The sequence below is a fragment of the Nerophis ophidion genome, linkage group LG05 (genome assembly GCF_033978795.1).
Source record: "Nerophis ophidion isolate RoL-2023_Sa linkage group LG05, RoL_Noph_v1.0, whole genome shotgun sequence".
NCBI classification, from domain to species: Eukaryota; Metazoa; Chordata; class Actinopteri; order Syngnathiformes; family Syngnathidae; genus Nerophis; species Nerophis ophidion.
The window spans coordinates 9,646,495-9,660,490 of record NC_084615.1 but is presented as its reverse complement, the minus strand read 5'-3'; the positions used below and the strand labels follow the sequence as shown (position 1 = coordinate 9,660,490).

Below are 13,996 nucleotides of genomic sequence, written 5' to 3'. Positions count from 1 at the left end.
ATTGAGAGTCCAGTCCATAGTGGATTTAACATGATAGTGAGAGTCCAGTCCATAGTGGATCTAACATAATAGTGAGAGTCCAGTCCATAGTGGATCTAACATAATAGTGAGAGTCCAGTCCATAGTGGATCTAACATAATAGTGAGAGTCCAGTCCATGGTGGATCCAACATAATAGTGAGAGTCCAGTCCATAATGGATCTAACATAATTGTAAGAGTTCAGTCCATAGTGGATCCAACATGATAGTGAGAGTCCAGTCCATGGTGGATCTAACATAATAGTGAGAGTCCAGTCCATAATGGATCTAACATAATTGTAAGAGTTCAGTCCATAGTGGATCCAACATAATAGTGAGAGTCCAGTCCATAGTGGATCTAGCATAATAGTGAGAGTCCAGTCCATAGTGGATCTAACATAATTGTAAGAGTTCAGTCCATAGTGGATCTAACATAATACTGAGAGTCCAGTCCATAGTGTTTTCATACCCAATCATGGCACCCACCTGTTCCCAATTAGCCTGCACACCTGTGGGATGTTTTAAATAAGTGTTTGATGAGGATTCCTCAACTTTATCAGTATTTATTGCCACATTTCCCAACTTTTTTGTCACGTCAAATTCTAAAGTTAATGTGTATTTGCAAAAAAAAATGTTTATGAGTTTGAACATCAAATATGTTGTCTTTGTAGCATATTCAACTGAATATGGGTTGCAAATCATTGTATTCTGTTTATATTTACATCTAACACAATTTCCCAACTCATATGGAAACGGGGCATATAACTGTGAGGATGTCGCAAGCAAGCACCTTGAAGGAAACGTCCACCTTCTTGAATATGTTATCCAACACAGGCAACCATTCAACGACCTTTTTATTTGGTTGTGCTTTAGGGTGGGGGGGAAGCATTTACTCTCACAGGGTATTTTCGCTCTTGTAAAAAAAAAAAAAAAAAATGGCAACACTTTACAAACTGTTGGAATGAAAAGAGCGGTGAAGAAGTAGGCCAAGTGGTGCATTTACATGGCAGCTTGAGCTTTTTGTGCCACTGAACATTTACCTCCGCCTTCCCTCCCTGCTCGTCCGGGGTGTGTGTGTGTGTGTGTGTGTGTGTGTGTGTGTCTACTCGCCCGTGAGATGTGAGCCCATTATGTCAACAGATGTTATGGACGGAGGAGGCATGAGGACGGAGTGGAGGGAGACCAAAATAAATGTCAGACAATTCCAGAAAAGCAAATAAAAAGGGCCTTTTTTTTTTTTTTTTTTACCTCATTATAAATACTGTCCCAGAAATAAATAGAGTAGTATTTAGTATGTTTGCAATCCTCATTCCTGTTAAGTGTGGCTGCAAAGTAGGAAACTCATATTTTATTCCTCTTTTCTTGACAATTCTTTGGGGAAATTCAGTGCGTCATAATGCTCAATTTTTTTTTTTTTCCTTGATACCGTAAAAAAGGCGCACGCACACGGAGCGAAAACCTTTCCTCGTCTGGACCCTGGCACAAGTTTAGTAGTTTCAATGTGGTTAGAGCGTGGTCAGCTCATGCCGACTGTGCAACGTCGGCGCCGACTGTGCAAGGTCCGAGTCTCTCACACGGTGTTCAGCAGCAGCTCGTAGGTGGCGTTGATGATGCCCCACGAGAGGAGCGAGCGGTGGTAGTTGAGGTGGGCGCCCCGGAAGAGCATGGCCACGCTCCCGCCGCGCTCCCGCCACACCGTGAGCAGCACGTGCCTGCACGGCTGGAAGGCGCCGCCCACCTGCGACTGCGCCCGCGACTTGACCACGTTCAAGGGGAAGAACATGATCCCCAGGGCCGCCCCCAGGACGCCGCCGCAGACGAAGTCGGCGACCAGGTGACCCGGTCTGCTTGTAGCTTCCGGGAGCTGCTCCTTTATGGGCCCGCGCAGGCCGAAGAAGAGCACGTTGCTGGGCCCGTTGCGGAGCAAGATGGGCACGAGGCCGCGGTAGCACTCCCTGACGCCGTACTCGCTCAGAAGTGTCCGGAAGGTGTGGGCCGTGTTGTTGAAGCGTCCGTGGTGCCGGTGGTCCTGCAGGAGTGTCTGCACACGCTCGAAGGGGGTCAGGAAGGCTTCGGCTGTTCCCGCCAGGGCGGCGGCGAAGCTCCGCGTGACCAGCTCCGGCACGCCGCTGCCTTCTGCCCGCTTCAGAAGGACTCTGGAGAAGTCCTCGTACAAGCCGAACATGATGGCCACCGTGGTGCTTTTCTGGAGCAGCGGGGGGAGCAGCCCCCGGTAGAGATTCCGCAGCCCGTCCCTCTGCAGCTGCTGCACGGCCTCCACGGCCAGCACGCCGTGCAACTGCTGGCGGAAGAGGACCTTCTGGATGGGGAAGGTCACCATGATGTTGGTGAACGCCGCAATGGAGCCGCAGACATAGTGCTTCCCTCGAGGCCCCAGTGCGGCGCTCAGCGGCCCGCTGGAAAGCAAGGGGTGACCCCCTTTGGCGAAAGAGGCCTGCGGTGGCGGGGTCTGAGCGGACGGAGAGTCCATGATTCCCACGGCCGAGAGAGGCTCAGTGCTCCGCAGGGGGCTCCTCAAGCATCACGTCGGCACAAGAAAACACACCTGCTTTGAAGGAGAAAGGAAGGAAATATTAGGGTGGCCCACCAGATCAGTCTGTTGGAGGGTTAGACCAGGAGTCAGTCCCTACAGGAAGTCACTATTGCGTAAGAGTGTAACGGTATGTGTATTTGTATTGAACCGTTTCGGTACCGGTTCAGAGGTCTACCGAACGAGTTTCCACACGAACATATGAAGTAGCCGCCTAATCTAAAGTCTTAACAAGCTGCTCTGCTCCGTTCTGCCTCTGAATCATTACTAATGTAGCAGTCTAGTTTTGAATAGCAGGGTCCCTGCTATCACATGTTGATAAAAATACAACATTTACATAATAAAAGTCAACTATAGGCTTCCCAAATGCTGTGATAAATTAAGCATGATGAGTTGGCATTAAACTTTTTATGTCGAAGAAAAGTTTTTTCATTTTATTTAATCAAAGCAACAACTTGAGGCAGTTTAATATGGATTAACGTGGGCAGAATTATGATAGTTTTCCCAATGTTAAAAGAATAAAGCCATTGTTTACAAATTTGGTAAATAAATAACCCCCAAAAAATTTATATTTTGTTGATGTCTTACTGTACCGAAAATGAACCGAACCGTGACCTCTAAACCGAGGTACGTACGAACCAAAATGTTTGTGTACCGTTACACTCCTAACGTTATATATTATTTTTATTGTTTATTGTGAGCGAACTGTGGTGCTGAATTTCCCCCAGGGATCAATAAAGTACTTTCTATTCGATTCTATTATTTTACCCTTTGCGTTCATATTTGGCTGTTTTGTTGCATTTCGCTTGATTATAAAATGTCGATGGAGAGGGGGTGTGAGGTTCATATGTTGTCAATATTCAGCGTTTTATCGGTCATAGTTAATATTGTAAATCCCACATTCTTTATTTTCATGTACATTCTGGGTGTCTCAGTAAAAACATTTAAAATTCGATTTCATTTTTAAGAGTCTGTCATAATGTTTTTAACATTCAATCGGACAATATTTTACTCTTCGGCTGTGTTGCATTTTGCTTGATTGTAAAATATGTCGATCAAGAGAGGGGGTGACGTTCATATGTAGAATAAAATAGAATAGACTTTATTGTCTTTATATTTGCATATAACGAGATTAAAGACTCCATGTTGTCAATATTCAGCGTTTTATCGTTCATAGTTAATATTGTAAATCCCACATTCTTTATTTTCATGTACATTCTGGGTGTCTCGTTCAGTAAAACATGAAAAAAATTCAATTTTGTTTTTAAGACTGTCATAACGATTTTAGCATTCTATCTGACATTATTTTTACCTTTCGCGTTCATATTTGGCTGTGTTGCATTTTGCTTGATAGTAAAATATGTCGATCAAGAGAAGGGGTGACGTTCATATGTAGAATAGACTTTATTGTCATTATAATTGCATATAAGGAGATTAAAGACTCCATGTTGTCAATATTCAGCGTTTTATCGGTCATAGTTAATATTGTAAATCCCACATTCTTTATTTTCATGTACATTCTGGGTGTCTCGTTCAGTATAACATGAAAAAAATTCAATTGTGTTTTTAAGACAGTCTGTCATAACGATTTTAGCATTCAATCTGACATTATTTTTACCCCTCGCGTTCAAATTTGGCTGTGTTGCATTTTGCTTGATTGCAAAATATGTCGATCAAGAGAAGGGGTGACGTTCATATGTAGAATAGACTTTATTGTCATTATAATTGCCTATAAGGAGATTAAAGACTCCATGTTGTCAATATTCAGCGTTTTATCGTTCATAGTTAATATTGTAAATCCCACATTCTTTATTTTCGTGTACATTCTGGGTGTCTCGTTCAGTAAAACATGAAAAAAATTCAATTTTGTTTTTAAGACTGTCATAACGATTTTAGCATTCAATCTGACATTATTTTTACCTTTCGCGTTCATATTTGGCTGTGTTGCATTTTGCTTGATTGTAAAATATGTCGATCAAGAGAAGGGGTGACGTTCATATGTAGAATAAAATAGAATAGACTTTATTGTTTTTATATTTGCATATAACGAGATTAAAGACTCCATGTTGTCAATATTCAGCGTTTTATCGGTCATAGTTAATATTGTAAATCCCACATTCTTTATTTTCATGTACATTCTGGGTGTCTCGTTCAGTATAACATGAAAAAAATTCAATTGTGTTTTTAAGACAGTCTGTCATAACGATTTTAGCATTCAATCTGACATTATTTTTACCCCTCGCATTCAAATTTGGCTGTGTTGCATTTTGCTTGATTGCAAAATATGTCGATCAAGAGAAGGGGTGACGTTCATATGTAGAATAGACTTTATTGTCATTATAATTGCCTATAAGGAGATTAAAGACTCCATGTTGTCAATATTCAGCGTTTTATCGTTCATAGTTAGTATTGTAAATCACACATTCTTTATTTTCATGTACATTCCGGGTGTCTCGTTCAGTAAAACATGAAAAAAATTCAATTTTGTTTTTAAGACAGTCTGTCATAACGATTTTAGCATTCAATCTGACATTATTTTTACCCCTCGCGTTCAAATTTGGCTGTTTGTAGCATTTTGCTTGATTTTAAAATATGTTGGTCGAGAGGGGGTGTGACGTCCATCCATCCATCCATTTTCTACCGCTTGTCCCTTTTTTGGGGTGGCAGGGGGTGCTTGAGCCTATCTCAGCTGCATTGTTGTCAATATTTAGTGTTTAATCGGTCATAGTTAATAGTGTAAATCCCACATTCTTTATTTTCATGTACAATCTGTGTGTCTCATTCAGTAAAACATGAAAAAAAAATCAATTTTGTTTTTAAGACAGTCTGTCATAACGATTTTAGCATTCAATCAGACATTATTTTTACCCCTCGCGTTCAAATTTGGCTGTTTGTTGCATTTTGCTCGATTTTAAAATATGTCGGTCGAGAGGGGGTGTGACGTCCATCCATCCATCCATCCATTTTCTACCGCTTGTCCCTTTTTTGGGGTGGCAGGGGTTGCTTGAGCCTATCTCAGCTACATTATGTTGTCAATATTTAGTGTTTAATCGGTCATAGTTAATATTGTAAATCCCACATTCTTTATTTTCATGTACATTCTGTGTTGGATCCGCTTTGGACTGGACTCTTGCAACTGTGTTGGATCCATTATGGATTGAACTTTCACAGTATCATGTTAGACCCGCTCGACATCCATTGCTTTCCTCCTCTCCAAGGTTTCTCATAGTCATCATTGTCACCGACGTCCCACTGGGTGTGAGTTTTCCTTGCCCTTATGTGGGCCTACCGAGGATGTCGTAGTGGTTTGTGCAGCCCTTTGAGACAATAGTGATTTAGGGCTATATAAGTAAACATTGATTGATTGATTGATTGATTGATAGCATTCAATCAGACACTATTGTGAGGTTTTGTGTTAGTTCTGTAAATTCCTCCTCCACCCCCCAGTCAAAAATTTGTGTCCAGGCCTGACTTACAGCAAATAAAGCAATGTTGACGTTTAGGAACTCTTCCACCATAAAGGGGCGGTATAGCTCGGTTGGTAGAACTTGAGGGTTCCAGGTTCGATCCCCGCTTCCGCCATCCTAGTCACTGCCGTTGTATCCTTGGGCAAGACACTTTACCCACCTGCTCCCAGTCCCACCCACACTGCTTTAAATGTAACTTAGATATTGGGTTTCACTATGTAAAAGCGCTTTGAGTCACTAGAGAAAAGCGCTATATAAATATAATTCACAGTAATGCCTTCGATCTAGGGCCACAATATGATATATAGCGGGTTTGTCTCTGTGCGATATAGAAAATGACTATATCGTAATATTCGAGGATACGTTCTCACGCAGTTTTGCTTTTAGCTACGGCCATTCAGGCTCTTCTCACTCTTTCCTGTCTCTCATTGGGGAGGGGGTACGGTCCGGTGGCCATGGATAAAGTACTGGCTGTCCAGAGTCGGGACCCAGGATGGACCGCTCGCCTGTGTATCGGTTAGGGACATTTCTGCGCTGCTGATCCGCCTCCGCTTGGTATGGTTTCTTGCTGGCTCCACTCTGGACGGGACTCTCGGTACTATATTGGATCCACTTTGGTCTGGACTCTAACGGCTATGTTAGATCCACCATGGATTGGACTTTCACAATATCATGTTAGATCCGCTCGACATCCATTGCTTTCGGTCCCCTGGGGGCGGGTGTTGCCCACATATGTGGTCCTCTCCAAGGTTTCTCATAGTCATCATTGTCGACGTCCCATTGGGGTGAGTTTTTCCTTGCCCATATGTGGGCTCTACCGAGGATGTCGTTGTGGTTTGTGCAGCCCTTTGAGACACTTGTGATTTAGGGCTATATAAATAAACATTGATTGATTGATTGATTCTCAGACAAGCAGGCGCACATTCTTACATACGTCGCATGCGTGTCCGCCCTCGCAGAGCAGAGAGGTAGCATACTAGGCTACGTTAGCTGCTAACGTAGCTGAATGAGAGAATGAAGGTGCGGATCTGGTAACAAATGAAGGGAGACTTAATTCCCAATAAAAACAGCAGGGTTTAGATCAGGGGCGCTCACACTTTTTCTGCAGGTGAGCTACTTTTCAATTGACCAAGTCGAGGAGATCTACCTCATTCCTATTTATAATTTATATTTATTTATTTATGAAAGAGACATTTTTGTTAACAAGTTAATGGTGTTTAATGATAATACAAGCATGTTTAACACACATAGATTCCTTTCTTTCATGAAGACAAGAATATAAGTTGGTGTATTACCTGATTCTGATGACTTGCATTGATTGGAATCAGACAGTGGTGCGGATAACGTCCGCATTTTCAAATGGAGGGAAAAAAAAGTCCTCCTTTCTGTCCAATACCACATGAAAGTGGTTGGATTTGGCATCTCATTTGTCCAACTTGCATACTCGTTTTTAAACACTTTGTTATGAGAGTAGCATATGTGTGTGTGGCCCTTTAATGTCTGGCAGCAGGTGAGTGACGTCAGTGACTGTGCGGGTGGGCAAGCAAGTGAGAAATACATTGGCATCAAACTCCGTAGCTTGCTAGCTTGTGCACGCTAGCTTTCTGAGACTCTTATTTTGTTAGCACAGGCAGGATGAAACAGGTCTTTTATGGTGAAGACAGGAACTGTGCAGTCAGTCTTTAGAGTTTTGACAGTAGGTACGGAGTCTCTAGAAATAAAATGTGTTTCTCTGCGTACGCCCTGTTAGTGATTTTTTTCTTAAATATGAGCTCGCAGCAGCCAGCGTCATCTCACAAGATCCTCGGGTGCCGAGAATGTCAAACAACTGACGAAAGTGAAGTCTTGGTATGATTGATGATTGTTCATTTTTATGTCTATTTTTTAATGCCTGGCTTGAGATCGACTGACACACCCTCCGAGATCGACCAGTCGATCGCGATCGACGTAATGGGCACCCCTGGTTTAGATCGTCTGGCGGTGGTTCGGCTTCAAGCGGGAATGTGTCGAACAGACAACCGTAATTTGTCAAGTGTGGGGGGGAAAAGCGTTGCTATAAAATGTAGCATTACTGCTAATATGTAGCATCATTTGAAAAGTCACTCGCTAGAGAATGAAGAGAATTTCATAACCTTAGTAACATACCACATAGTGAAGGACGAATACTATTTGATTTCCTGTTATGCAGCTCATTTTTATTTGACACTTAAAGGCCTACTGAAATGAGATTTTCTTATTCAAACGGGGATAGCAGGTCCATTCTATGTGTCATACTTGATCTTTTCGCGATATTGCCATATTTTTGCTGAAAGGATTTAGTAGAGAACATCCCCAATAAAGTTCGCAACTGTCGGTGCTAACAGAAAAGCCCTGACTGTACCGGAAGTCGCAGACGATGACGTCACATGTTGATGGCTCCTCACATATTCACATTGATTTTAATGGGAGCCTCCGACAAAAACAGCTATTCGGACCTAGAAAACGACAATTTCCCAATTAATTTGAGCGAGGATGAAAGATTTGTGTTTGAGAATATTGATAGCAGCGGACTAGGGAAAAAAAAAAAAATGCGATTGCATTGGGATGGATTCCGATGTTTTTAGACACATTTACTATGATAATTCTGGGAAATCCCTTATCTTTCTATTGTGTTGCTCGTGTTTTAGTGAGTTTAACAGTACCTGATAGTCGGAGGGGGTGTGTCCACGGGTGTGTTGACGCGCAGTGTCTCAGGGAAGTCGACGGCAGCTTTATGGGAGGCACAAGTTCAGCTGATATCCGGTAAGAAGCGACTTTTTACCACAATTTCCTCACCGAAACCATGTTCGCTGGGATCCATTGTAAGGTTTCACCTTCGTGAATTTTAAACAAGGAATCACCGTGTGTTTGTGTGGCTAAAGGCTAAAGCTTCCCAACTCCATCTTTCTGCTGTGACTTCTCCGTTATTAATTGAACAAATTGCAAAGGATTCAGCAACACAGATGACCAGAATACTGTGTAATTATGCGGCTAAAGCAGACGACTTTTAGCTGTGTGTGTGTGCAGCGCTCATATTTCCTAACAGCCCGTGACGTCAAGCGTACACGTCATCATTACGCGACGTTTTCAAGAAGAAACTCCCGGGAAATTTAAAATAGCAATTTAGTAAACTAAAAAGGCCGTATTGGCATGTGTTGCAATGTTAATATTTCATCATTGATATATAAACTATCAGACTGCGTGGTCGGTAGTAGTGGCTTTCAGTAGGACTTTAAAATGTCTCTGACAATCTTGCACTTTCTGTTTTGGAAATGACTTGAATGTTTGTGCCATTGCTTAATAACTTTGATAAATACACTTTTGGTTAATTGACTTAGTTGTGATTTCCCTCTCTGCTTGAAAGTTTAAAAGTAGCATATATTAATGCAGTATGAAGAAGAATGTTTTAATGTAGACACATAGAATCATCATACTGCTGTGATTATATCTATCAAGTGTTCATTCAAGGCCAAGGCAAAATATCGTAATATTTATCGTATATTGCAATATGGCCTAAAAATATTGCGATATTAACAAAAGCCAATATCGCCCAGCCCTAGTGCCATTGCTTAATAACTTTAATAAATACACTTTTGGTCAAACGACTTAGTTATGATTTCCCTCTCTGCATGAAAGTTTAAAAGTAGCATATATTAATGCAGTATGAAGAAGAATGTTTTAATGTAGACACATAGAATCACCATACTGCTGTGATTATATGTATCAAATTTTCATTCAAGGCCAAGGCAAAATATATCGTATATTGCAATATGGCATAAAATGATTGCGATACTAAAAAAAGGCAATATCGCCGTTCAAAACCGCTCTAAAACAACACCTCCAGGCAACTTCAACACTTTACTAATACCCTCCTCCATTCACATCCCATCTCTCCGGATTATAAACAACTCAAATGTACTTCTAATGTATATACTTGTTCTTATGCTATCTGAACTCACTATGTTCTCTGCTGGCTGTACATATCCTACTAAGACCTACACTGTTTCAATGTCCACATTTCTCTGTTGATGCAATTGTTGATGACTGAAGTACTGATATCAACCAAAGCTCCTCATTCCACCCCCCGGATTGTAAATAATTCAATGTACATACTATGCAGACGTGGGTAGTAACGCGCTACATTTACTTGAGTAACTTTTGGGATAAATTGTACTTCTACGAGTAGTTTTTATGCAACATACTTTTACTTTTACTTGAGTATATTTATAGAGAAGAAACGCTACTTTTACTCCGTTCCATTTATCTACATTCAGCTCGCTACTCGCTACTTTTTTTTAATCGATCTATTAATGTTTGTTTTGGTTAATGACAGAGCTTCAAAGTAGGAACTACGCATGCCTGCGTTTCACCAATCACATGCAGTCACTGGTGACGTTGGACCAATCAAACAGAGCCAGGCGGTCACATGACCCGACTTAAGCAAGTTAAAAAATGTATTCGGTTGTTACCATTTAGTGGTCAATTGTACGGATTATGTACTGTACTGTGCAATCTAATAATAAAAGTTTCAATCAATCAATCAAAAGTGTAAAGGAAAAAAGATACTTTTTATTTCAACCGTACTTCCCGTCAAAAGCCTAAAGACTGATCGCACAGTTCCTGTCTTCACAATAAAAGTGCCGCTCCATCGCGCCTGCGTTAACAAAATAAGAGTCTCCGAAAGCCAGCGCAAACAAGCTAGCAAGCTACGGAGTTTGCCGCCAATGTATTTCTTGTAAAGTGTATAAAAACGAATATAGAAGCTGGACAAATAAGATGCCAAAAACCAACGACTTTCATGTGGTATTAGACAGAAAAGAGAAACTTTTTTTCTCCTCCATTTGAAAACGTGAACGTCTGATTCCAATTAATGCAAGTCATCAGAATCAGGTAATACACCAACTTATATTCTTGTCTTCATGAAAGATGGGAATCTATATGTTAAACATGCATGTATATTCATTAAAACACCTTTAACATGTCAACAAAAACGGCAAAATAAATAAATTTAAATTATATACTGTATATATAAATGTATATATATATATATATATATGTAGGTGTGGGAAAAATCACAAGACTACTTCGCCTCTACAGAACTGTTTCATGAGGGGTTCCCTCAATCATCAGGAGATTTTCCTGAATCTCCTGATTTTCCTGAATCTCCTGATGATTGAGGGAACCCCTCATGAAACAGTTCTGTAGAGATGAAGTAGTCTTGTGATTTTTCCCACACCTACATATTGCGCTCTACCACGGTATTGAGCACTATTCTCTGGATAATCCAATCAAGACATATACATATATATATATGTATATATATATGATATGTGTGTGTATAAATGATTTGTGTGTGTATAAATGATATGTGTGTGTATGTATATGATGTGTGTGTATGTATATGTATATATGAGGTAGATCACCTCGACTTGGTCATTCACTAAGTAATTGATAAACGTTGAAAAACGTATTGGGGTGTTACCATTTAGTGGTCAATTGTACGGAATATTTACTGAACTGTGCAATCTACTAATACATGTTTTAATCAATCAATCAAATCAATGAATGCCTACTGAGGCTATGGTGCTGTTAAGTTATTGTGGCTCAATGTGCCATTTTTTTTCATTTTATTTGAATGTACTATTATTTAATATATATTATTGTTTTAGTTGCTCAAGAGATATTACTGGCTCTGAATTTGTTCATTGGTATTTTTATGTTTTTGTGCATTATTTTTTGCCGTAATCAGGTTACTCATCAGTTACTCAGTACTTGAGTAGTTTTTTCACAACACACTTTTTACTTTTACTCAAGTAAATATTTGGGTGACTACTCCTTACTTTTACTTGAGTAATAATTCCCTAAAGTAACAGTACTCTTACTTGAGTACAATTTCTGGCTACTCTACCCACCTCTGATACTATGATGATTAACTTGCGTGATGACTGTATTATGTTGATAGTATATATTTTTGTAACATGAATTGATAAACTCCGCCAAGGTTGCCCTTTGTCACCGATTCTGTTCATAACTTTTATGGACAGAATTTCTAGGCGCAGTCAAGGCATTGAGGGGTTCCGGTTTGGTGGCCACGGGATTAGGTCTCTGCTTTTTGCAGACGATGTGGTCCTGTTGGCTTCATCTGGCCGGGATCTTCAGCTCTCACTGGATCGGTTCGCAGCCGAGTGTGAAGCGGCCGGAATGAGAATCAGCACCTCCAAGTCCGAGTCCATGGTTCTCTCCCGGAAAAGGGTGGAGTGCCATCTCCGGGTTGGGGAGGAGACCCTGCCCCAAGTGGAGGAGTTCAAGTACCTAGGAGTCTTGTTCACGAGTGGGGGAAGAGTGGATCGTGAGATCGACAGGCGGATCGGTGCGGCGTCTTCAGTAATGCGGACGTTGTACCGATCTGTTGTGGTGAAGAAGGAGCTGAGCCGGAAGGCAAAGCTCTCAATTTACCGGTCGATCTACGTTCCCATCCTCACCTATGGTCATGAGCTTTGGGTCATGACCGAAAGGATAAGATCACGGGTACAAGCGGCCGAAATGAGTTTCCTCCGTCGTGTGGCGGGGCTCTCCCTTAGAGATAGGGTGAGAAGCTCTGCCATCCGGGAGGAACTCAAAGTAAAGCCGCTGCTCCTCCACATCGAGAGGAGCCAGATGAGGTGGTCAGGATGCCACCCGAACGCCTCCCGAGGGAGGTGTTTAGGGCACGTCCAACCGGTAGGAGGCCACGGGGAAGACCCAGGACACGTTCGGAAGACTATGTCTCCCGGCTGGCCTGGGAACGCCTCGGGATCCCCCGGGAAGAGCTAGACGAAGTGGCTGGGGAGAGGGAAGTCTGGGCTTCCCTGCTTAGGCTGCTGCCCCCGCGACCCAACCTCGGATAAGCGGAAGAAGATGGATGGAATTGATAAACGTGGACCCCGACTTAAACAAGTTGAAAAACTTATTGGGGTGTTACCATTTAGTGGTCAATTGTACGGAATATGTACTGTACTGTGCAATCTACTAATAAAAGTATCAATCAATCAAAAAACAAAACCCTACTTCGATCGATTTCAAACACGTCCTCTGCTTTCGTGAAGCTCGCCCCGTCTTCCCAGCACTTTTAAAAGACTTGTCCCCACACCCAACAGTCATATATCACGCCCGTGTTTTTACACATGAAGCCATTATGCGGCCACGGAGGTTAAAGTTCACACAAGCTAACATGCTAAACGCCCTCGCCCACACGCTACGGCCGGAGCTCGGACGACCGACGACGTGCGTTTATGTCAGCCACGAATAAACACGCGCACTTTAATAATATTTATAGGAAAGTAGACTATTATGCGAGCTACAACGCAGAGTTAGCATGCTAGCCTGTCAGTCAAAATGGAGAAGGCGCTGCTGCAGGTCGGGGGGATTGCATGGCGGGAAGCACACATCACAACATTACGCTCAAAGACAGTCTTAAGAAGGTGTATTTACCTGTGAGGCACACTAGTTGCCGTGACAGGCGGAGTGCAGCCGTCCATGCAGAGACTAAAAGGCCAGTTATTCTCTAGGTCGTGTCTGCAGCCATAGACATCTTCTAAGTAGACGCAGCATAGAGCGCGGCTGCCTACTGGCGCCGACGAGACGCGGGGCCGCCATCTTGGAGTGGTGATCTGCTCCACTCAGTGCTGTTCATTTGGCAGGAGCAATGTGACTGTCAGCGCAGTTAACATCTTCCATCCATCCATCTTCTACCGCTTATTCCCTTTTGGGGTCGCGGGGGGCGCTGGCGCCTATCTCTGCTACAATCGGGCGGAAGGCGGGGTACACCCTGGACAAGTCGCCATCTTAACTCACTCAATACCACTGATTTTCAAGTGCCATCCATCCATCCATTTTCTACCGCTTATTCCCTTTTGGGGTCGCGGGGGGCGCTGGCGCCTATCTCAGCTACAATCGGGCGGAAG

At 42.3% G+C, this 13,996-nt stretch overlaps 1 protein-coding gene across 2 annotated transcripts; it reads right to left on the bottom strand.

The window, feature by feature from the left end:
- Positions 1–853: 853 nt before the first annotated feature.
- On the bottom strand, positions 854–13,681 carry slc25a51b (solute carrier family 25 member 51b). Of its 2 annotated transcripts, none has more exons than XM_061899906.1 (2): positions 13,524–13,681; positions 854–2,586 (listed from the first exon to the last, which is right to left on the bottom strand). In XM_061899906.1, exon 2 carries the CDS (start codon positions 2,506–2,508, stop codon positions 1,588–1,590), a length of 921 nt encoding a protein of 306 aa, XP_061755890.1. In that variant the 5' UTR covers positions 2,509–2,586; positions 13,524–13,681; the 3' UTR covers positions 854–1,587. The 2 variants fall into 2 exon arrangements, with proteins under 2 accessions (XP_061755890.1, XP_061755891.1); XM_061899907.1 differs by having other exon boundaries at positions 854–2,583; positions 13,524–13,676.
- Between the last annotated feature and the right edge of the window lie 315 nt (positions 13,682–13,996).

Excerpts from the sequence above, each read along its gene's own strand:
- slc25a51b (XM_061899906.1), bottom strand. The coding sequence starts at position 2,508 with ATGGACTCTCCGTCCGCTCAGACCCCGCCACCGCAGGCCTCTTTCGCC.